The sequence below is a fragment of the Dufourea novaeangliae genome, unplaced genomic scaffold (assembly GCF_001272555.1).
Source record: "Dufourea novaeangliae isolate 0120121106 unplaced genomic scaffold, ASM127255v1 scaffold14, whole genome shotgun sequence".
Classification (NCBI taxonomy): domain Eukaryota; kingdom Metazoa; phylum Arthropoda; class Insecta; order Hymenoptera; family Halictidae; genus Dufourea; species Dufourea novaeangliae.
In genome coordinates, this window is record NW_015373890.1 from 2,749,414 (window position 1) to 2,774,608 (window position 25,195).

Genomic DNA, 25,195 nt, shown 5'->3' on the forward strand with positions numbered 1-25,195 from the left:
TGTCTCTTAACCCCCTAATTAAGCTAGCTGCGATGCTTGCGAAACGTTTCACATTAGCCCAGAATAAAAATTTAGTAGTTCATACGCTTATTTAGCTCAACCAATGACATTTTGAAAAATTTTAAATTTTATTCAAATAGAAGTGGATAAACGAACAAATTTTCACACAAAATTCACACATTTCCTGGAAAGTTTTATGGTTTTCATAAATGTTAATTAAAGAAAGTAGGATTTCGGTAAAAATACTCAACAATTAACATTTTTTTGGCACGAATTTGCACTAGGCTACCTACTACGGGTTAATAGCTCTAGATTTAGAAATTCCTGTATGTTAGAGAGTGGAGAGAACTACCTGGGAGACCTAACGAATCACCAGAACAACCCTAGAAACAGGAATCGAGTAATACCTGCCCACTTTATCAGTTCCATCGCCCTTCGAGACGCCACTTACTTCGGCAAGTAGCATCAAGAACACGATCGAAATCCCGCATTATTACTGCCATTCTGTTATCAGTATACATAGCTTACAATTAAAGCGATCTCACGATAGTTGTCGTTTTGCGGCGAGAAAAACATACATATGCGAGCCCTTGATTACCATTACTGGTGTAAGTCGATAAATATGCTTTTGATATATTTAGAGATTTAGAGAAAATCTTGTGAAAGCCTTGTATCGATATACTCATATGAGTATCTACAGTAGCGGACGAAACATTTACCACTTTTTCGATTTATATTTATTATTTTTGAACATCAACTTAAAACTTCAGTATGTGTTTAATATATTATATATTCTGATAGAGAATTAAAAGTTGTACAAAACTCAGTATGTATATTAAGGAATTAAGTAGATGTTAAGAAATTATAAAAGTAAACAAAAGTCAGGAAATTGGTGACTTTTTTGTCCGCTACTGTATATTCGGATATACTAATTGTAAATGTAATCATTGCACTGGTCTTGCAAAAAACCATAACGATTAGATTATCTGCTGAAAATCCATTAAAACCTCTGCGCTGACCCAATATATTGATATAGACATCAACATCAGCTCATATTAAGATGATATACCCAAGACCCCCTGACTTATCACCAAAGCTAGAAATACACCATTTGCTCACACGATATAACAAAATTAGGGCTACCTTCCAACAATCTCAGCCAAAACTCATAAATCCCCATAAACCATGAATACTTTCAAGAACCCATACAACAACCACAAGACAACAAATGGAACAAAGAAACCACACGTAGTGTGAACAGGACAACGACTGTAGTGTTCCGTGGGGCCAAACGCTTGGGAAGCTGCTACCACGATACCGTGCTCTTAGCGGACAAATTGTTACCGGAGTGCACATACTCGATCCGGTTGATTCGTGCAATCAGGAAAATTGCCGGGCATTATTAATTCTGGGGGTCTTCCCGGGACCCGAGGAAAGGCATCCACGACGAAGGAGATCGAGTGTCGAAACGGGTCTCCGGGATAGGCGGTATATACGACGAGCTCCTCTAATTGGGTTCGCGTATCTTTAGACCAGCGTGTGCGCCGCCGCCGCCGCCCGCTGTTCGGTGGTGGTTCAGCGTAGGTGGTTGGATAGTAGCGTATATAGCTGGTTCTGGCTCGCGACGACGACGATGGCTAGGCCGCGTGTAGACGGTATCAATTATGAATCGTCGCGGTGGAATTATTCAGCGGTGCCCGTCGTCGCGATCAAACCCCGGAGAGCCCGAATCCGTCGTCGAGAGACGACGCGCCACGCGTGTATATACGTGATATGTACATATGTGCCCGCGGGGCCGGTGTGACATTTTAATGGCGTGCAGACAAGTTGAGGTCTTCACGTTCCTTCGGGGCCGGGTCGATAAAACCGCCCCCCCCTTCCCCGCCCTTCTCGTTTTTCTCCATTTTGCGACCGCGGATATAGCCGGCCGCTGGCTGAGTATCGCGCCCGGGACCGTGAACCAGTCCCGGAGCGATGAACCGTTGCCTTCTATCTAACGAGTGTTTCCGCTAATGAGTCGTGTTTGTTAACTTCGACGATCCTGGGATCGTCGAGATTGCCTGATCGATCGTGGAGGATACTGTATGAGACAGACGTTTCAGGGAGAATGTTTTCATCTTCTAATCGAATCGTGAAAGTTATTGTGATGCATTTTGGAAGTAATGATAGTTTGGCAGGAATGACGAGATTAGATTGTAGAAAGTACTCATGTGTTTGGAAAGGTATCTCTCGGTCCAATGAATGATGAGATTTCGCTGATCCTCTGCGAACTGGAAGCTTATGGAATGGTTAGGTCGATTGCGGAGGAATCACGAAAAGTGAACCTAGAGGTAGCTAAGAGTATTACGTTGGACCCATAGGAAGAAGCTGGAAGTGGTCAAGAGACCAGTCGGGTATTGCCTTAGATTTAGAGGCAGCGAAGGAGCTAGAAGTGGTCAAGAGACCACACGATTACTTTCGACCAGTTATACCCGTGCCATATGCTTTTTTATTGATAAACTGTACAATGATGAATCTCACAATTCGATTTGATACTAGAGGCAGCGAAGGAGCTAGAAGTGCTAGAACCCGTGCCATATGCTTTTTTATTGATAAACTGTACAATGATGAATCTCACAATTCGATTTGATACCGAGGAGAAACGTTGTTTGGAACGTTGGACGTAACGGTAGCTAAGAAGCTAGAAGTTGTCAAGACACCACTGGGGTATTATATTGGACCTAGATGTACTTAAATAGCTAGAAGTTATCAAGAGACCAGTTAGGTATTACTATGGATCTAGAGGTAGCTAAAAAGTTAGAAGTGTTCAAAGGACCACTCGGGTACTTTTGACGAGTCAGACCCGCGTTTTTATTGCCAGAGTGTACAAGGACGAGCCTTACAACTCTCTTTGAAATTGAAAAGAAATGTTTTTTGGAACGTTTGTACTACACAGAGTATTGAGTAGAGGACCCTATGTTGATGCCTTAACTCTAAAATTAGAGTTCGTGAGTTTTATACGTGAATCGGGCATTTTCTACTTTGTACTTAGAGTTTCATGAAGTCTCATGATTTGATTTTGAAAAATAATGATTCAGGAAAAGTAAATAATTGGGATAAAGAAAGTAATTGGGAAAAGGGCATCTGGGGTCATGAAGCGTTTTGTTTAGCTGAGAATGTTGAAAGTATAGGTCTGTCCGAATGTCCTCTCGTGTTTTGTCTTTCATTTAACTTATTTTATAATATATTTATTTTCTTCTTTAATTTGTCGTATTAGAATTACCGTCTAAAGCATGACGATGCTTCACCTGTCTGCTAATTTATACAATTTCTGCTGCATAAAAATTTTCTTTCAATTCAGATCTACTATATTATTAAAAATTCGGGTATAGTCGTCATTTATATTGCACAAAACTAAAAATTGAACAGCAGTAGCTGTCAGAAACACGAAATTGTTAAGTAAACAGCGTCGAAAAAAGGTGTTTCAAAGAGAAAAATGAAATTTGTTGCCTCGACACCTACCAGATTCCTCGGGCCATTGTACAGGTATGCAAACGCGGTCGATTTCGAGTCGTCAATCGGAAAATAACGGTTCTCCGGCGAAGAAACCATATTTACTCGTTTGTACCAGCTGGAAGAATCTTTTTCGAGTCGGAGCTGTCTCCTCTGACAGCGGTCGATTCGCTCGATCGCGAGGGAAGTGGAAATAATGAGAATGTCGCCGGCGCGCAAAGCGTTATTACCTGTACGATGACCGCACGCGAAAACGCTGGAACGCAGGGTACGTGTAGAATTACAATCTGTCAGAAAAATATTTGGACACCAGTATAATTTTGACTTCTAAACCCTATATTATGAATAAATATATAACGAGTAAGAAAAAGGGATTACACCGTATTGCATTACAGTATATAAGTAAATACTAAAAATAAAAAGAACTGTTGATCTATTACGCGCGGTTACATAAACAATAGAAGAGAATTAGAAGATGAGTGAATTTTGATACTACACAAATATTTAAACGCTTTACAATTTAGATACGTGTGGCTTTCGTCTCAACTACAGACATTCAGTTTGACAATAAGTTTCAAAATGACGACGGTTCGAAGCAAAGTACAGAGGGTAAATATCCCAATTACTTCCACTGTCCCTAATACTGCTACTTTATTTATTTTACTTAATACAAACTTAACGTATAAAGAATTGTGTAAAAAAAAATTTCTTATTAAATTGGAACTTTGATTTATATAAAACTAAAAAAATACATGTACTTGTATGTACCTGGTATTTAAAAGTTAATGTCGAAACATGAAAGTGCAATTTAAACGCCAAAAACACGACTACGTGAGTAGGAAGTGATGGCGAAATCATAGTAAAGAAAGAGCCATAATTTTACTATTCAACCTATGTCCATTGTATAAAATGAATTGTTAAAGTATATCAGAGTTAGTTGAATTTTAGAGGTAACAGTTATAGAAACACTGGGATTTCTCGCAGATTTGAAGTAATTATCAATTAATTCTTCATATTTTCAGTATAAAACTATTTTTTTAATATAGTAATTAATCTATGTAGAAACATTACATCGCTATAGAACTAATCTTGAATCTCCAATCTATCCGTATGAATTAAAAATTAATCTCTAGTTAAAACATAGACTTTTTTATTTCATGAATACCAAAAACTGTTACTTTCTATCCCTGTTTCCCGTACTATTTATCTCTATTAATTGAATCTACTAAAAATTATTGTCCACGATACAGTAAGTTCTTGATGACTGTTCGAAGGTTCCTCGGCACTAAACATGAAATATTTCATAAATTAATGGTCATATGCGGCTAAAACAAATATCATTAGCTTCAGAATTCCAAGCTCTATAGCGGCGTTAAACCTCATTAAAAGGCGAGCGTTACACCTGGGGATCTCTCATTGTCAGTGCCGAGGAGCCATCGAATACTCATCCAGGATTTACTGTAGTCCGAATTCACAGAGCTCGAGTTATTCTTCGTGCTCGTAATGAAACCCATGGATCATTTTTTGGTTTGGTTGCGCGCCATTTACGTGCACAACGGAACAATCTAATGAAGCCCCCGCGATCGTGATTATCGGGCGAGGCCAGGTCTCCCTGATTTTTCCTCGAAACGTGGGAACGGGACACGTTTTGTCCGCGTGGAGACCGAATGGCCGCCATGGCACCACGGATCTAACGGAACGGCATAATTCAGCGATTAACGTTCAATCACGCTAACACTGAGTGTCGTTTAACGTCGAGCAGCGGGTCCACGAATGCCATGATTTACAGTAAATCCTCGATGAGTGTTCGAAGACTGCTCGGTACTGACAGGGAAAGGTCTCCAAATGTAACGCCGACTTTTTGACGAGGTTTAGCACAGTGATAGCACTTGGAATTCGGAAGCCAATGATATTTGTTTCAGCGGCATATGGCTATTAGTTTGTGAAATATTTAATGTTTAGTATGGAGGAGCCTTCAAACACTCATCGAGGATTTACGGAAAAAAGTTGAGTTACTCTTAAATTAATAATTCTAAAATATCTTAATTCGTTCCATTCAGTTTATTTATTTAATAAAATCGTAACATTAAATTTTTTATTATTTATTGTATCTATTATCATATTGTTTCATTGTGAAAAAAGAACTGTAAAGGCACATCTATCCAAGAAGGTGTTCAAGAGAAAAAAGAGAACTTCTTCTTTTAAATAGTTTCTCGTGACTCGAGTCGAACGATTTACCTGTCTCAGAATCCAAAAAAGCACTCCGGTTCCGACAAGTTAAATGCGTCAGGCTCGATGGGGGCCGGTTCCTTCGCCGCGTATGAGTTACAAAGAAGCCATCACCGAACATCGTGTGTTCCCTTTAAAAAAGCAACACACCCAGGACCGCCGCCGCCTTGTCCATGACGTTTCCGCAGCCCTTAATTTCGCGTTTCGCTCGTGGTCGTTGGAAAATTTTCGGCCGACTGCAAAACGCGCTTCTCGGCCAATTATAAAGGTTGTTCTATAAAATCTCGCCCGGGATTATACAGGGGGCCCCGGCAAACCATCGGTTGGTTAGCAGCCGCAATTTACGTTCAGAGAAACAATCTTGCCGATTTGACAGAGGATAGTTTCTGTAATTGTAAGTCAAAACCGTGTTCGACCCTTCGGGCAACACCGGCTCTCGGAACAGCGTGTAACGATAGGGCTATATATGGGTGTGGCCCGAACGCCACGTTGCGATATTTTGTTGATAATTTTCGAACATTTTTTGTACGTTTCTCGTAGATTTTTTGAAGATTTTTCATGTAGTTTTCGTGGATTCTAGATGAATTCTAGATGAATTCTAGATGGATTCTAGATGGATTCTACATGGATTCTACATGGATTCTACATGAATTCTACATGGATTCACCATAAATTCTCCGCAGACTCTTGATAGAGTGTTGGTAGAATCTTGGTAGAATCTTGGTAGACTCATAGTAGACTCTTGATATACTCATGGTAGACCCTTGGTAGACCCTTGGTAGACCCTTGGTAGACCCTTAGTAGACACTTGGTAGACTCTTGGTAGACTCTTGGTAGATTTTTCGTCGATTTTTCACAGATTATTCGATTATTTTATTTTTCAGTTTCCCCCTTTCGATAGATGACCTTTAAGATTTCTATTAGGTCGTTACAAATGAAATGAGCAATTTCCCTGATAGCTATAATTGACGTTACTTCTATGAATGAGAATTATTAACATACCTCCTTTTCTTATTGCACAGAATTTGTATACTATAAAAAATGGCAATTTGTTGTGTGTATGACGAGTATACTCATTAAAAGCATTGTTAACACGTTAACTGTACTGAGTTTAAAACAATCGTGCATACGATAAATGTATAAAATCCACAGTCTATTCGTGATATTGCAGTTGGGAAGAATAAATAAACATTAATAAAAAAAAATAAATATTTTTCGGTTGTACAAATGAATTTAATGGCCCAGCGGTGTGATGAGAGCGAGTCGAAACGCATGTAAAATCCCTCCCGAGCCGAGCGGAATGAGATAAATCGCATGTTGCTCGCGGGTTCTCGAAGAGGAGAGGGAGGATGCTTTGAGCCAGCGTCAGGTGTGAGCGCACCTTCGGCATGGCCAATCCGTGGCCATAAAAGGTGCAACAATTTGGTTCTCGCGGGCAAAAAGCCGTGCCGGATTTGGGGGCTCGGTTGATGCGTTCGGTAAAATCGCCGCCACCTGCACGGAACGTAAAAATTTGTCTTTACCAGTTACGTTCGACTGCGAAATTGCCTGAAAACTTGGCACCGCTCTCGTATTTCTGCGCCCAACCTTCATTACTGTTTCGTCCTTTTGAACGACACTTCGTTAGAGTCGAAGGCTTCAGAGGATGATGGTGTTATGTTACAAATATTAAGTTTGTCGTAAAATGAGTTGAAATTGCATTCAATTGCATTCAGTTGCATATGTTCATTTTTACATTTTTATACATTTTACATTACAGTATATTATATTGTGTTCTGTCTTATACATAGCAATGTATTAATAAATTTAATTTCGTACACATTGAACACTGGTAGTTCTAAACTTTTGCAACGTGAATTAATGATATTCACTATGTAGTTCAGTGTGCCCTCTTGTATTTCACAAACCATATTTATATCTACAAGTCATACACGTACAACTGTTCAATTTCTGAAAGGGATCGCTAATAATCTACCTAATTGATGCGGGCAAAAATAAATTACCAAAAAAGAAAAGTAAAAAATCCTTGCATCCGCAGCTAAAACCGATGTTCCCATTTCGATTAAAAGGAAACGAAGTGAAAAAATTGTGCAAAAGATTACCGTGACGTGATTTCACGGAGGTACATATATGCTGCCTGGGGAAAACAAATGTTGTATAATTGCTGCAAATTCGATGTTACTGTAATTTACTCGCGAACCCGATAAAGAATTGGAAAAAGGTGGTTTAACTACATTGGAATACTTAGCAGATGTTGCTCAACCAGTTCGCCTCGGTATGATTCTTTTGGTTTCATTTAGCGCGCATCGTGTCGCGTCGTCTTGAGGTTGCATGCGCGAACTGCATGTACATATGTATTTTAGATTCTTCTCGTTACACGCGAGCACAATTTTAGCCCCTCCTCCCCCGCCCGCTACCCTCCGACTGGTACGGTAACCGTAATGTGTAAATAACTTTTGAACACAATAGGGATGCTCGAAGCGTGTGCTTGATTGCTGTCGATTTACCGCGGTTCGCAACGAATTTCTTTTGCTCGGCCAGAACTGGTATACGTGTCATTAACCCCTTAAACGTTATGGTTCATCGTTCGAAGTGCAGTCCACAGTGATACGAATTTTTCACCACGGTGAATCGAACATTATTGAACAACTACTGACACTTGAGCCAGGATTCATAGTCATTACTTATTCTTAAGCATTTGCTGAAGTGGTGTGTGGTTTCTGAGAGTTAACACAGTAAAGTCCTTAGTACAATAGACAAATTTCTTTCATTATTATAAATTAGCATCTATAACTGTGACTTTGTATAAATATCCGCAGTATAAACATCAATATACCCATTATTGGGCGACACTGATGCTCGAAAATGAAAAAGATCAAGATCAACGATAGGACTCGACGTCAATCGATCACTACTGGTGACAGACGATCAGTGTTATTGTCAGTGTTAATAAATACACGTTGTATACCGGTCAAGATAGTATCAGTAAAGTGTCTGACAATAAACGATACAGCTCGCATATTTATTAGGTACGTCCGTAAACATGTGAAAGAGCGAGTCGCAAGAGCGGAGAGGATCAATCATTGTCAGTTCTTCATTTTGTTAACACTTTACCGATCGGTAGCCTATTAATAGAGTTTTAAATTTTAGTGCTTAAAAACAAGAAGCCTATTAATTTACCCTTAGATCAGGGTTAAAGAAGACATTGTTATGTTATTCAATTAGAGTTTTTGTTATTTTTCGTGAATGTAATTTGCTACTGTAACTGAACTGTTTAATAATAGCTGTTGATCATTGGATCTACCAAACCTGTTAGTAGTAGGTCGATATGTTAACATACAGACTGATTGTACAGAGTGGTCCATATGTCACTTTATCACAAGAGATACTTGGTTGTGGATCAAATATGAACAGGCATGGCCTCCTATGGCTCTGTCTTCCAAGGATGAAAGAAGTTAATTAAAAATTTGTTTAGAATCTCAAATACTCGATCCACGCTTGTCACAATGCCAGTATTTATAATCAACACTATAAGAAGTAATTAGGGAATGTTGTCCAAATAGGAGGTTGTGTCTAAATATGGGCTAGTCGAAGGTATAGTGTCATGTTAGCTGCTTCATCCTAGCGGAAATAATGTGAAACTAGGATTAAAAAAAAGAAGCTTATCTTAACTCCATATCATAGAGCGAACATGTTTTAGATGCATTGAAGTGTTACATCTTAAAAATCTTCAACAGGTTTGGCAATAAGGCCTGAAGTGAAAGCGTTATTCCATATTTGGACCACCTTTACCAATAAGAAATAATTACCAATGAGAATCGATTACCAATAAGAATCAGTTAACAAGGAAAATTCAACAGAAATCTAAACTTAAATAATTCTACCAGCTCTCACTGGAACCCCAGTCACGACAATGATACCGATTTTCAAATCTCAATGATTATCGTAATAATCGCAATCGTAACCATGACATCACAACCACTATAGCAAGACCACAGAGCGAAATACTCCTATTTCCCACCTTCTTCGTGGAATCGGTGATAGTTGCGAAGTTAGTAGCTTTCTATCCGGTTGTAACTCCGTTTTCGACTTCCCGTTTCCTGGAACCGATTCGATCGCCGTGTAAAACCCGTGTATTCGTTTCAGTTATTCACTGATAGTTTGTCTGCTGTGACGCCCAGATATGGGTAACGTACTTCTTGACCTACTAGATAGAAATTAATATTTATAGTACAATCTTCGAATTTCGAGAAGAACGGAAAAATAACGATAATGACAAACGTTAAATATCATTTGTGTAAATTTCAGAACATAATTTTCGACATCTCTTTTAGTAAATCCTCATCTATTGATCTCGGTAAAAATAATAGAAAGTAATTCCCTAAGAATTCAGACTTTCATGAAGATGTTGAGAAAGATCCAGAAACTTGTTTAAAATCTGTTCATTCATTTACTTGTATTTAAATAAAAATTTGTTATTGCTTGAACTAAACAATCATATGAGGTGCTCTGTCCTCCTTACTTAATTGTCCTAAGTGACATATTCAGACATTCGAGAAAAATGAGGTAGGGGGGAATCGGGGGTTCGATAGACCTTTCGTTCTCATTCCAGATGCACGAAACAGTAATGGTCTTACAGTGGACTCTAACTATATTGCCACTAAACATATTGCCACGCTAGACACTTCCCCTTCACACGTACTTGGGAGCACACAAATTCGCTCTCCTACCACGTTGCGTACGCCGGCGCACCAGCATTCCAGTTTTCGCGCAGGCACTTTGGCTGAGGCTCTGAACTCATTGCCATTTTACTCCCCTACAGCCCCGACTATGGCAATATAGTTAGAGTCCATTGTATTTGGCATTTACTATATGCGTGACTAAACCTTTCCGTTGCGCGATTAAACTTATAAGCGGCAGTGTAGAATCGTACGTATCCACGGGCCCAAAGGCAGGTGTCCGTTTTATTTCTCGCCCGTTGGAGGATCCCGAGCGAAACAGAAGTCGAACAATTAGCTCCCGATCAGAATTCGGCGAGAGTGACGGTCGCGAGGGACAGAGCCACGCGAGAGGAGCCGAATCAGAAGCAGAGGGGGCGAGGAGCCTAGCCTAGCTAGCACACGGTTACACGATGGAAAGGAACCGACCGAAGAGACACGGGGCTAAAAGAGAGTAAATTGGACGGGGCAGAGACCGCCCGGGGCCGAAGATAACCGGGTACCGGGAACAGAGAAAAAAGGCATCGCGTGACCGAAACCTGAAAACCAGAAATCCCCCGCTGCCGTTCCAGCCTCCGACGCCAACTCTCTCGGGGCCCTATACACCCGTCGATGGGATTGTATACCATGGTTCCGTGTGCGTAACCTCTATCCACGGGTCCAGGATGTTGCGCGCGGGTTGATATTTTTGGTCGGCAGGCGAGTGAGTGTGCGGGCGCGTAGAAGATCGTCGTCGTTTTTAATTTTCGAGCGGACCCTGTACCGGTAGCCACGCGGACAGATACCCAGCTACCGAATTGGAACTCCCACGGTGTGGGTCATGGGGCTGAGCTACAGTACCGAAGATCGAGAGGTTTTTCTTCTGGAGGGGGAAGAAATTGACAGTTTTTGCTATATTTATTATTTGTTGATTAACACTGGGACTAGCAGAGCAATCAAAGTCACTGGCCAGTAGATTGTTATAACGATGATTGAAATGTTGTAACAATGCGTTTTCTCAAATCTTACACTAGTTTCATTACAGTATGGAAATTGAGAAATTGGTCAATTCGAGAATTTGAATATTTTCTGAAAGTTGTCATGGTTTTCGATCTGACACAAATAAATACACGTTCATCGTTTGTTGTTTTAATGTTAGAGAAATACCAGATATTTGTTTTAGGTTAATCCTCTAACACCGAATTCCCACAATATGGGTCGGAAGTTGTTTGTGAGTCATAATATTCAAAGCCGAAACGTTTTCTCGTGGATTCTGTTAACTGTACCAATTAGTAATTCATGTTTTTTTGTTACACTTATCATTTGTTAATTAAATAAATTGAATACTTATATTCTTCCTTAATGCTCTAATACCGAGAGAACATACTTGAATCGTGAAGTCAAGCAGTGTCTCTGGAGAAAATGTGTAGAAAATAGGAACAGAAAATTTAATTATATGGATTTGCTAACTACTGGCACTAGTTTGGTAGAAGTTTTGAATAAATAAATACTGATACAGAATTGGAGAGGAAATTAGTATTATTTCCATATAAGTTGGCAGTCGCAAATGTACGATTAACAGTCTCGTACGGATCATACTGTGATTTATAAGGATATACATAATATATGTCTGTTCTGAATATATCTGGAAATTTCATATAGATTATCTAATTTTAATCAAATCGGATAATCTTATTTCTATTAATAATTTTAAGTAAAAGACATTAGTCGGTACTGTTCCTTCGCTTTTCTAGAAATATGAAATTTAGGGTGATCATATTAAGTTCGCTTAATAGTGAGACATAATTACGTTGTTACAAAAAAGAATTATAGATTGCTCGTCGGTAGATCAATTAGGTGCCATTTGCCGAAGAATCGAAGAATCGTTGTCGTCAGATCGCTGGAACATCTTCACGTGGTGAATTAGTGAAAATTAGACTTTTAAATGTCACTTGTTAGACGTACTTTCACGGTGGGTCATCGGAGAAGCACGGTTATGAAAGAGTTCGAGAATTACGTAAGCAAGTCGAAGGAGTTTTTTGTGTTCGGTTACTTGGTATAATGGTGTTCTTGTGATAGATCATTAGTTAGCGACTGTAATCATTGTATTGCTCAGTGGATCTGTAATAATAAGTGTTGTGAATAGTGATTTGTTGTGTAATTCTGTAGATTATGTATACCAATGAGTATTGCAGTATTTTTAAAAAGCGTTCATCAATATTCTTCTTGATGTATATGTTATAGGGTATTGGAGAACAGTGGTGAATATTCCTGAAGCAGATTAGCTTATCGACTTTTTTCAGAGTAAATACGTTTAGGAAATTTTGTGAATTGGTAGTAAATCAATCGTTAGTTCATTTAACGCGTGAAAGAACGTTTTTGTTCTTTAATTATTAGTTTTGTCAATTTCATTCTTCGATTGTACTATATAGAATGAATTGTTGATATTAATGGAATTCCTTCTCGTTACAATATTTAACACTAAAGTTATAGTATGTAATCCAATGTATATGTAACATTTTCGAATAGAATGTTGAATTTGACTACAAAATTATTCGAAGGAAACGTTCAATTCATCAGAAACATCAAACAGTTAAGAAAAGCTAATTTTTCTACAAAGCCATTAAAGGAACTCATTCTCGGTTGCAATAACATTATTTAATGCCGCGGCTCGATTCTCGCCGTTTCGAGGAGCAATTCGGCCCGCTTTCGAGAACTCATTACCATCTAAAATGGCGTACACGTACACGCCGGCTCTCACGTATTTCGTTCGGCCAGGCGCGAAGCTCAATAATGCCGCAATTACAAACGGAATTCGTTCTCTCGGTTTGCAACGCCTACACGAGCCCTCGGATCGTTTACCGAAATCTAAATGCCTTCCCAACCCCCCAGATAACTGCGGCTTAACGATACCCAATCATTTCTTGCGTGCAGGGGCATGTATATTTCGGACAAGTCACTCGATACGTACATATTTAGAGATCTTGATTACACGTGCATTGAAATACCCGTGTACAGGTGGCATTAATGTACCCGTGTTTCAGTCCGTGTAGTTTTTAATACACGGGTACACGGGTACATGGGTACTGAAATACACGGGTACACGGGTACTGAAATACACGAGTACTGAAAAAGAATTGCAAATGGAATGTTGCATTGATGTGTTATTGGTTCTTAATGAGCTAAAGAAGTATTGTTATTATTGGAATTTGTAAAAGAATCCATACAGAAATATCGGCCAAAACGAAATATTCATTTAAAACAAACTTATTTACAAATAACAATACTTTTGGAAGTAAACTGTGTATATTTTCTCAGTTGAATGGATCCGAATCTGAAATATATTATTATTATATTATATTATCTTATTATTATATTAATCATGGTTCATGCTAATAGAAATTATTATTGTTAAATTTGATTACATTAATTAACTTCGTGAAATGTATCGTACGTATGGAGTGAGCGGATACTTCTTCCGTGAGTAACTGTAATGTATTTATATAACTGTATATGTATTTCGTTGCACGATTATAGCCCCTTTAAGTAGCCGGCTTTATCGATGCATAATTAAATCGACGAATCTGAAACGTATTTATGAATTTATTTTTAACATATACTGTCGGCTTGTCGACAGTTTCATTAGCAGGATATTAGAGGCAGCTCGGGTCTTCGATGGAAGCTGGCATTGCATGATTCCGTTAAATGCAGTTAAATACTCGCCTAAGTATCTGCTCCGTCCGATATGTGTAACATGGTTTGCATATTTAATCGACGATAAAGTTAAAAATCCCAATTATATTTTGCATCAGTGTAAACCTTGATTAAAGTACTTCAGATTAAATAGAGATCTTCAGAGAGTCTTGCATCAAAAATCGATGAATATCAATCGCTAATTAATTATTGACAGAGAGAGGTTTATTCTCATTTAACATACACACTATAAAACTATATTACCCGTGGAATATGTAAAAATGAATAGTTCTGCTGTGATGGTACATAAAATTTCAAGTATTAATGCTGTTTTCCATTGTTTTTCAATATCAATAAATATGACATACATTCGTGAAAAACTTGTTCCAAATCACCCCACGAGTGACCCACTTCAGGGACCTACAACACTTTTGTCACCTCCTGTGTAGTATTGTATATCAATATTAAAATAGTTTATTTCTACGACTCTTAAACATTAAGAAATGTATGAAAAGTATTATATGTGGTTCTTACATAGTAGAACTTGCTCATTCCTATTATTAGGTAAAGGGTTAATTTACGACCACGCTTGATTTTGGCAAGGACTATACTGGATGGAGTCTGTTTTCGACGGATCAACAAAATCGTGGTTGCACGTTTCACACGAAACACCGGAACGAATCCAGACCCCGGGTGAAACCGCGTAAACCGGCAATGGAATAAGGAACGTCAGGTGTGCGCTTCTATACACAGCTCAAGCTCACTCGGGTTAGGTTGCCCTAGAAACGATAATTATTCAAACCGGTATTACGTAGTAATTAATCTGGAGGCAGATTAGTGCCGAGCAACGCCACCGGGTGGGCGTTGACTGATCGAGTTAGCGTTGAGTTAGGGATTTCGCTGCTCGAGCCTGGCAGCCCCCGTAAGGTCGACTGTGCTCGTCCATCATCACCCCCTCTGCCTTCCACCGGGGAACGAGAGTTGTACATTGCCAGGCTCGCGGAGACCTGGCCCGTTACATAATTAACGTGACTTCAGTTTAATTTTGCTGCAGACAATTAGCGCCGAGAGCCATTCACCTTGGGCCTGAAAGTCTGCGGACGATTCGGCTCGGAACAGCGTTTAGCCGCCTGGTTTGCTCTTGGAATGACACTTTCGAGCCCCTTGAACCGCGAAGTTGTCCTATTGTTCATTCAGGTCGGGATGAAGAGTTTGGGGGAGAGAAGTGTTCGGTGGAGGAATGCGCAATTCATTTTTATTCGATAATTAACTGTTTCCTGCGGCTATGCCTGCGTTTGCTTCTAAATATTGTTTTTGTGTCTTTTGGAGTAGAATTTTAAGAGATCAACATAGTATAAATCCTCGACGAGTGTTCGAAGGCTCCTTGGCACTGACAAGGAGAGATCCTCAAATGTGACGCTGATTTTTTTATGAGATGAGTGATAACAACCCCCAAAGTTGAGAGATGAAAATATAGTTTCTGGAATATCTCGGCAACTAGAGGGAGTAAGAGAAAGTTTGTTTTTTTTAAATAAATTGTGTATTTTTGAATGGGAAATTTAGTCACCTAAAAAAATTTAACATATCTTGACAATTTCAGTTAGGAGAATGTTCAGTGATTTGTCAAATTTTACATTGATGTGCATTGTTGCACTCATTTTTCCATTTGTACGTTTAATTATTCCAACTTGTGGAATCAAGAATTAACTCGCGAATAAACGAGCTCGAACATCAATCGATCGCGGGACACACGATAAAAAAAATGGGAAAGTGTTCCTCCCCCATGAGATATGCGAGAAATCAGGCGTCCCTTCGCTTGTACACGCGTCCGACGAAACATCCCCGGGGTGCCCAAAAAAAAAAAAAAAAAAAATACCGAGGGGTTAATGTTATTGCATATAAGTTAAAGGGTTAATGTTATTGCATATAAGTTATAAAGTTCTGCAATAACATTATCAGTCACAGTTAAAAAACATTGTAAATCACAAAATCAAATGTTGGTGTCATATATTTCTTCATATTTGTGAATATATACTAAGTAGTGTCTTCTAATTTTATATACAGTAGACTCGCGTTAAAGTAGCGGTAGCACGTTTCAGTAGCGGACCCCACTATCTGTCGCTATCTGTAACCAAAGTTCTGATCCAATTGGTGAATCGATGAAACTGCCACGAGATCCTGTGTGCCCATTGGCTCACGTTGAAGGAAAAACCCGCCTCGAAAGCTCCGCACCGCTACTTTAACGTGAGTCTACCGTAGATGGCATGGCACAAACTTGAATGTGCCTTTAATAGCTAATCGATAAAATAAAACATTATTGGTCCTTTATCTCTTTCATTTGATGGAACTTAAATGTTGAGGATTGTTACAAATACAACAGAAACTTACAAACCTTTAATTTCTTTCAAAAATTTCAACAAGGTTTATAATAATATTATGATGGAAATTACTACATACAACTGTAACAAAATTAAAAAAACTTGCCAAATAGCAACGAATGAAAAATGGTATTGGACGGTTTAAAAATGTTAAAATGTTCTTGTAAATCGTTTATATGTCATGAATCTACACAAAAATACCACAAAGTATGTCTTTGGTAATTTTAAAATAATTTGGGAATAAAAGTGTTAAGGGATCATAATATAATTTGTTATAGATATTACATCTCGGAGTTTATATCGATTTTTTTTTGTGATTTCAAACCACCTTGGGACGGTTCGGGGCTCACTCGAAAAAAAACGGCAGCCCCGACGGTGACGATACTTTGGTTAGCAGTTCGAAATGTGGTATCCGGCGTATCATTCGCGATTTTTTGAACTCCCCGGAGAAATCCGCGGGATTTGCCAGGCAGGTCTTCACGAACGTCAAAGTGAATTTCGGTAGACCCGGATCGCGGGACCGCCCCCTGCGTTTCCCACCCCGTCATAACGTATAGATGATTCGTGCGTGTATTCGCGATCAGGCAATGACGTACGCAGATCCGATCGAGCGGCTCCGCTTTCTTGCGCCCTTCACTTTTCACAGTTTCTATATCCAGCGTAGCTGGTCATCGGTTTTATTCAATTGACTGCTATGGGGAAGACCAGGGACAAACGTAACAATTTGTCTCGTTGAGTCTGTAACTTTTAAATTCTGTAGAATTTTTTAAAAATTCGTATACGTTGGGAAATCTTGATTACATTAATTGTCTAATAGCCATCTGGCCTTCTAACATTCAATAGCTGATTCTTATAGATTTTTGTGTCCTGAATACGAATCTGTAAACGATTTTTGGTCAGCGCCCTGTTTTCGAGAATTTGGATTTTTGAGAAAAATGCAAATTTTTAAAATTGAACATTTCTTGTGTTCAAACAGTAATAGTTATTCGGTTGATTGTTGCGTCAAATTATTCTATAAACTCTTCCGAATAAAATGGTACATGTCATTATTGCATTATGAACATTTAAACATGTTGAAAGAACGATTAAGTGGAAAAGGACACCTGAAATGCACCAATTTGTATAAATATTTTTCAATTTATTGAAAAAAGTAAGGGTCTAGGAGGAAATCTGACTACACCACGCGATACAGTAGACACTTTTCTTTCAGAAGGCATCAACAAAAATAGTAAGTCACGTTTTATTTTCGATACTGAAACGAAATACAGTGGACTCTAACTATATTGCCATTGTCGGGGCTGTAGGGGAGTAAAATGGCAATGAGTTCAGAGCCCCCTCTTAAAAACAAAACACTTCCGGGATTCGAACCATCGATACAGTGGTTTAAGAAACTAGCACATAACCACCTTCGCCCCCGTAGCTGTTGCAATTACCTTCTATTAATCCTGTATTCGTTGAAATCATAAAAATTAAATATAAAATATCTTCATAAAAAATTAGTATTAACGAAAACTACAAAATACGTGTTGATAATTCCAAAATAACTTTCGTTCATTTGACACTTTGTTTTCGAGAAAACCGAATTTGAAAATTAATCTGAAATGCGTGTATTCGTCCTGGTAGTGAGTAGAAACGGAATGCAATGAACAGACGCGGTAGACAAAAGTCCTGTTCAATTGCACCGCGTATCCAGCAGAGACGTTCCAAATTTGATTTCCTCGAAAATGAAGCGTCAAATGAAAAAATTTTATTCCACATTTTTCTCATATCTTTTCACGAGGAATCACCTCATTCCCACTTGTACATAACTTTCGGGGGCGGGCGTGCTGTATAAATTACCGCTCAGGTGGTCGGCGCAATATTCAAACCCTGAAAATATACCGAAAACTCGTTCCCGGCGTATAGATAAACGCGAAGTAACATACAAGCGGCGCGGTTACGATACGTTTAGGATATATACGACGGTGGAGCGGCTTGGGGGGGGGGAGGGAGGTAACTTTGAATAATACAACGGATTCACTCATATTTAAAGTGAAATGAGAACGAGCCGGGCACGAACACTAAAGGCGTGGGCGCCCCCCCAATAAAATTCACGTCACTTAGCGCGGAATTATATTTTTCTTCGGAACTAATTCCGTCTGAAATAGATAATAAAAGAAACATCGAATTGGTTACATTATTGTCTCGATCGATAACTATTTGTTTAAATAACGATTCGCATTGTCCTGTGCAGTACTCGAATAACCTCGAACAGCTCAGCTCGGTTACCCATCCCTAATTCTAACCCAACCCATAAGAGCCTATTTGTATATTTTTATGACAGTTCCATATAGTTGACAGGGGTAAAGAATCCGTAAAAATATTTGATATATTTATTTTGATTTTATTCAAATCAAAAATGTAGAGGCTTCATTAATTCAATGCATATTATTGCAGATGCAGTGGTGGTTCTATTGTATTAATACCTCTATGTTATTCATTGGGAAATTTCGAACGAAACCTGCAACAAGAAAAGCATTTTCAGATTAAAAGCTCCTTCACCCGATGAAAATGGCTGCCAGGACCCTCTCGCGATACATAGAGCAACTCCCCACCGTCGAGGAGGAAGCGAGCGTTTTATCCTGAGCACGTGAGAGAGGGGGGGGGGTTGGTTAATTTTATGCGATTTTTTATCGACGCCTCGTAATATCGATAATGTAAGGCACTGCTGCTTCACCTCGACCGCTTCCGTCTCGCCACGCTTCGCACGCAGGTCGAGGGGTGGCTTATATCAAGTTATGGGAGTTTGAGAAATGATTGCCGCTTCAGAGTCTGGATATATCCTTTTTCTTTCTTTATAGTTCGTTCCACGATCGAACCCAACGGAAAAACGTTATTTGGTGTGTTCTACGGGGCCCCCGGAAGTCTGTAACTTTATCCCCGCGATCGACTAATTTCCTCCGGGAGTTAACGAAGACTTAAAATAGACTATACTTTGATGCTTGCTCGTCGGAGGACATACAGGGTGAGTCAATAAGTATTACTACCTGGAATAACTCATTACCTACTAGTGGTATCAAAAAATATTTCGATGAATTATGCAGGGTGTTCCGCTTGAAACGGGCCACCTATCTTAAGATATTTAGGTGGCTTGTTTCAAGCGGAACGCCCTGTATAGAATTGTAAGGGGCGCATCGGATGGGTACAGTTTAATTTCATTACATATTATTTCTTTTTAGATATAAAGATGACCTTGAGTTTTTTCGAAGTAAATGCATCTTTTTTTTTAATACCATCATACTATAGGCTATAGGTCGTTGAGCTTGTGCTTCTATTGGCAACAACGTGGTATTAAACAAAGATACATTGACCTTGTAAAAACTCAAGATTACTTTGAAATCTTAAAAAAATAATCACCCCTTAAAATTCTACATAATTCATTAAAATGTTTTCTGATACAATCAATAAGCAACAAGTTATTTTAGATAGTAGTTCTTATTGACTCACCCTGCACGTTAGCGATCATTTTCTGGCGCTGTGAAACATTCCGATCAAGTGGTTCAATATTAGTAATGTTATTTATTCATGGGTTTACAGCCTTCGGTTAACAGAATACATAAATCAGTTTGAGACATGTCGATAACGAGTAACGGCACATTTGTATTACAAGATTTTTCGGATGCGTTAAGATGCACGGCTGCTTTTCGAATACAATTTTTGGGAATACTGAAAAAATCGTGACAGTAAGCAGATTTACAGATTTATTTACAGCAAATGCAATTATCAAGTTTCAGTGGGGTACGACGTTGATTTAAGTGGAAGAGATCATTTAACGGTCATTTAAATATTACCATTAATCGCACCAAGAAGATTTAGATATACAATTAATGTTGACTACCTTGTGTCATTGTTGTATCTTGTTTGCGATATACAGTGTGTCCGAAAAAGATTAAAGGGTTAACACAACCAAGAACAGAATACGGAAAACTAAAGCAAAGTGATCCATCGAGCTAGTAAGGTATTGCTTTCGTCTCAAAGTGGAATTGAACACCGCGTGATATAGTTAAGGTGTTTCGGGGAATTGTGGTTGAACATTAGCAGGCGGTTTGCGCCTCTGGTAGGCACGGGCTTGCACAAAAGCGCAGAGGGGATAGCTGCGCCACTGCGCCGTTACGGTGATGGGAGGAGAAAAAGAGAGTGGCTCTTCGGTGCTTTGTTAGTGCTCAACTAGAGAAATGAAAACTAAACGTTTTCCAGGAATGTAAAGCCGGCCGCTCATTTCCAATCGAGGAAATTGCTTAAAGGCCGTTGCAAGAACGAGGGTGTTAGCAGTCTTTAGGATTTACCTCGGGTCTTCGGGGAATATTAAAGGAGTCCGTTTCCTCGGAAAAAAAATATCCCTAGAATAGTTTTCTGCTTCCGCGAACACGTATGTACTGGGTATCGATATTATGCAAACATGAGAGAGCTCACCCTCGAGCTCTCATAACATGTTGTAATTTTTCATACGAACGTTCAGGGAGATATTCTCAGGGAAAATTTTTTTCTATTGAACTCAACTACAAATAGACTTAATATTTCATTGATTTAAGCAATCTAGACTAATTGTTTTGTACATACGTTAATGATGCAATTGGGTTAATGAGTAATGAGTGAGCGATGAATGTTTATGCACGTATCGATTTTTTTGATCGAAATTATAGAAACTGGGGTCAAACAGAAATTTGTTCACCACATTTCCTGTTTTATGAGTGACCAAAGTGAAATAAAAACTTCATTAAATTTTATCAAACTTTTAACTATACCTACCGATTTCTAGATAATCATACATATTAAAATATGCATAAATATTAAATTTCTCAAACTTAGCAAAAAGTAACGGGAAATATATGTTGTGTACATAAGTTACTCATTATCATTACAAAAAAAACAACGTATTTTCACTTGAAAATGTATATTCGCTCATACTTACAGAATATACTGGATTATATACTGGTACACCTAATGAAAGACTCAAAGAAGAAAGGAAAGTGGATTTAAACAAAAATAAAGGATGAGGAATGCAGAAGCCACAGAGTAGAGAAAAAGTCTCGTTCGAGAGATAACAGAAACGAAGGGACAGAGAGAAAGATCGCTTGGACAAGCGGACATCGCGTAGCGATGGGTGGCTAAAAGGTAATTTTATAGTGCAGAACATGTCTTCCACGAACCCGTTCAAAGCTGTTTAGCTGTCTGTTGTGACGGTGCAATTGCACTGCTCGCAGTTATGTTACATTAGCGTCGGCCATTTTCTATCTGGCTTTGCGGAAAGTTCTTTATATCTCGTATCTTTTAATCAGGCACTTCTACCGAAACGTAAAATACCGGTATTATACCGGTACTTTCGGTTGTACCTTCGCCCTATATAACCCTATATAACCCTGTATAACTCTATGTATAAGCCCTACCCTTATAGAAACCGAAAAAATACCGGTATTTATTTCAGTGTTCGGTAATATATCGGTTTCGGTATAGCTTTGATGGCATAATACATACCGGTATCAAAATCATATCGGTTTAAGTCCCTGCTTTTAATCCTCGCACCGCCAACCAAGAACAGACTGATCCGAAAGTTTCAGATACTAAATATCATCTCATTAGGAGTAGTCTTTAGACCCATAAAACATGGGTCAAAAGTAACCCGACTCGACTGAACGATGATTCAGTCACACGTTTCTCTGTGATACAGAATTTTAAATATAAACATTTTAAATAAGTGATAACCTATTTACGGCCCATAAATCATTTATTCGCGGTCTCCATACAAAATTCCACCTATAAATCAACGATTTTTAAATTAATATATTGATTAATATATACGGATTATTGAGTTTTCAATGTTGACCCGCTGGAAAAAAAGATTGCACGTCATTCTTGTAAATAATTAAGTGCCATGTATCAACGATTTTTTCATTTATTCTGTTTTAAGATAATAGAGTCTGTTTCACAAGAAAGTGTACGGCAGTATTTCTATGATACACATTTTATACATTCTTATTATCAAAGTGTAAAACGATCTGTTAAAATTTTCCGCGGAATTCTATGCTTGAGAAGTGCGAAAAACAGAAATACAAAAGTGCAGAAAATTTTTGTTACAAGCCAAAATGGCTTCTAGTTTCGCTCACCGTATCCAATCCGTTATCATTCACTTTCCTTAAAAAAAACACTATCGTGAAAATTATTTTCAAAAAAATTCCTTTTCTTTTTAACATGTTTTCCCACCGATATATGCACAACGAAAAACGATATATTTTTTCTTTATTTTTTGTAGTTATTATCGAACAGGTAAAAGAAATAAAACACTTGCGAACTCGATGGTAGAATGTAACTTTAATAATACACGGTGTCTCGTAAAGATTCAGACTGCAAATAGCATCGCGCTTGAAATTGCATCCGCAAAGTGGATTCTGAACGGGTAACGCTCCGATACACGGGGAAATCATTGTTTCGGGGGAGTTCGTATATTTTTGTCCCGGCACCTTCGATGTTATCGAATCTTCGATGGATCCGCTTCAATTCTCTTCGCCGTCAATTTGCCTGTTTCACGGAATTCGAGGTAACAGGAATACCGTCGTTGGGATCGGCACATTTTTATTCTTATACTTGGATCGAATGTACGTTACCTTTGATACATTTAACACTGGAACTACAGACGATAAACGTATATTTGCTTCGATCGGTAGATAAACGTGAAAAACTTTTGAAAATTTAGAAATTGACTAATTTCTTCACTTTCATATCGTAATAAAAGTTGCAAAAAATCTGAAAAAATGTATTGTCAAAACATTTTAATCGTCATTGTAAGAGTGTATTGACAAGTCATTTTGACTTGCTTGGTAGGTCTAGTGTCAACTAGTGATCGGACCGATACCGATACATGTCGATGGTACTCGAACAATTTGAAACAATTCGATACCAAAGCACTCAGTGGAAAGTGTATCGAGAAACATCGAAATTTTAGGTACTTTGGGGACCGATTTTCAATACCGATACCTCTTGAAATGATACCAAATCAATGCAACCAAAGCCGTTCCTGGCGGTGGTGCAAAAGGTGCCCCCGTACCTAGCCGGTCAAACTCAGGGGCGGCTTTGACCCGGTTTTGAACACTATGGTTCGAGTCTAGGACGGTCAATTGATAGATATTTCTTGTTATCCCCATTACTTCGTATGATTAGCTCACGTGATGCGTTTCATGGAGACATAAGTTGGCAAATTCGAAGTTCCAAACGACTCGGTTTCCCTTTCAACGGCGGCAAATTGTATGTGGTAGCCTCTGTTGCCCCGTAGGAATCCACGGTGCGCAGAAAACAATTTACTTTGAAGGCCGCAAACTCTATTACCGGGCGAAACGTGCTCAGGAAAATAATGACTTTCTCTAGCCCGGTGTCACAGCTTACCGTTGCATCATCGGATGATTCTAGCCTGAGTCATCTCGGTCGCCAAAGGTTATGTCTCAAGCTCAGTGGGTCACCGAACACGAAACCTCCGCTCCATTTTACGCCGCCATTTTGCGAAATCCTGAAAATCCCGTTTTTCTCAACCCCTTTATAACCATTATTAAACATCGTGGATACAATTTTGTTTTTTTCTTTTTTGGTCTATTGAAAAATGTTTATTAAGATATCGTGGCAACCAATTTGGAAAACATGGTTTCGAGAAAAACCGCATTCACTCGTGCAGCGGTACACCGTTCTCCGGTATATTGTTCTCTTAAAATCGTTATAACTTCGTCATTTCAATGAATTGAAGCATATCACTTTGGGAATACATTTTTAATGTATTGTACTTTACGAAAATACAGTAAACAAAAAATCAACTTTTTGACCCCTCCGAATAGGAAAAGCCCCTTATGAAACGCCATAAATGCATAAACATCCTAATTATGACAATCATAAGTATCAATTTAAATAATCGAAACGAAACATTGAATCAATAACAGCTGTTCCCTCGACAATTCGACGAATAAAGAGAAGCTAATAGTCACCTGAAAGGGAAAGGGAAAGGTAGGAAAGCTTACTACACGCGGACAAAACTTTAGCGCCTTGGATATCAAGGCGTTCACCGTTCCCTCTGGATGGGGATAGGGCGCGCGCGCGTCACGATGCCGCTTTTTATTTATGCCGGCCATTTTGCGGCTGGATGGGCCGCCATCTTGTTTTTATGGCCACCCCTCGGGCAGCTCCGACCAACCCCTCGTTCTATCCGCATGCAGATGCGAATACCCCGGCATTTTATCTAAGGAACTCGTCGGGTCTTCGTCGTACTGTAATGAAATAGGAATTCCTTTAAGAAATTAATTAACCATTTGGCTGCTATTGGCGCCTATAGGTATTTTGAAACTTCGTTCAGAGTATGCTATTGGAGAAAAAATAAGTAGAGCGGAAATTATTTTACCAATCAAATTGTTATGAAAAGTGTACGTAGGGGAGATCCACCCAAAACTGCAAAGCCAAATTTCGTCCAATGCCTGCTATAAAGTTACTCAGTCAGCCAAACCTGTAAAGCCTAATTTGTCCAATGCCTGTTATAATGTTACGTATTCAACATGGGTACAAGTTTGATGAAAGATCTACTATCAAACACTTGCACGGAGATTGACAGCAGATTAACAGCAAGTCGTGCAATAATGCCTAGGTTATAAATTGACCTAGGTTAGTTAGCCTGAGTTCTGTTGCAAGACTTGCTGC

General features: G+C 38.9%; 1 protein-coding gene across 1 annotated transcript in view; it reads left to right on the plus strand.

Annotated features, from left to right (window-relative positions):
* Nucleotides 1-2,772: 2,772 nt before the first annotated feature.
* Nucleotides 2,773-25,195, plus strand: part of LOC107186075 (barH-like 1 homeobox protein) — a 48,054-nt gene continuing 25,631 nt past the window's right edge. Inside the window, exons 1-3 of the mRNA XM_015573881.1 lie at nt 2,773-2,822; nt 2,936-2,987; nt 3,032-3,170. Of these exons, the coding sequence (XP_015429367.1) occupies nt 2,773-2,822; nt 2,936-2,987; nt 3,032-3,170 (241 nt within the window). The remainder of the gene's footprint in view (nt 2,823-2,935; nt 2,988-3,031; nt 3,171-25,195) is intronic.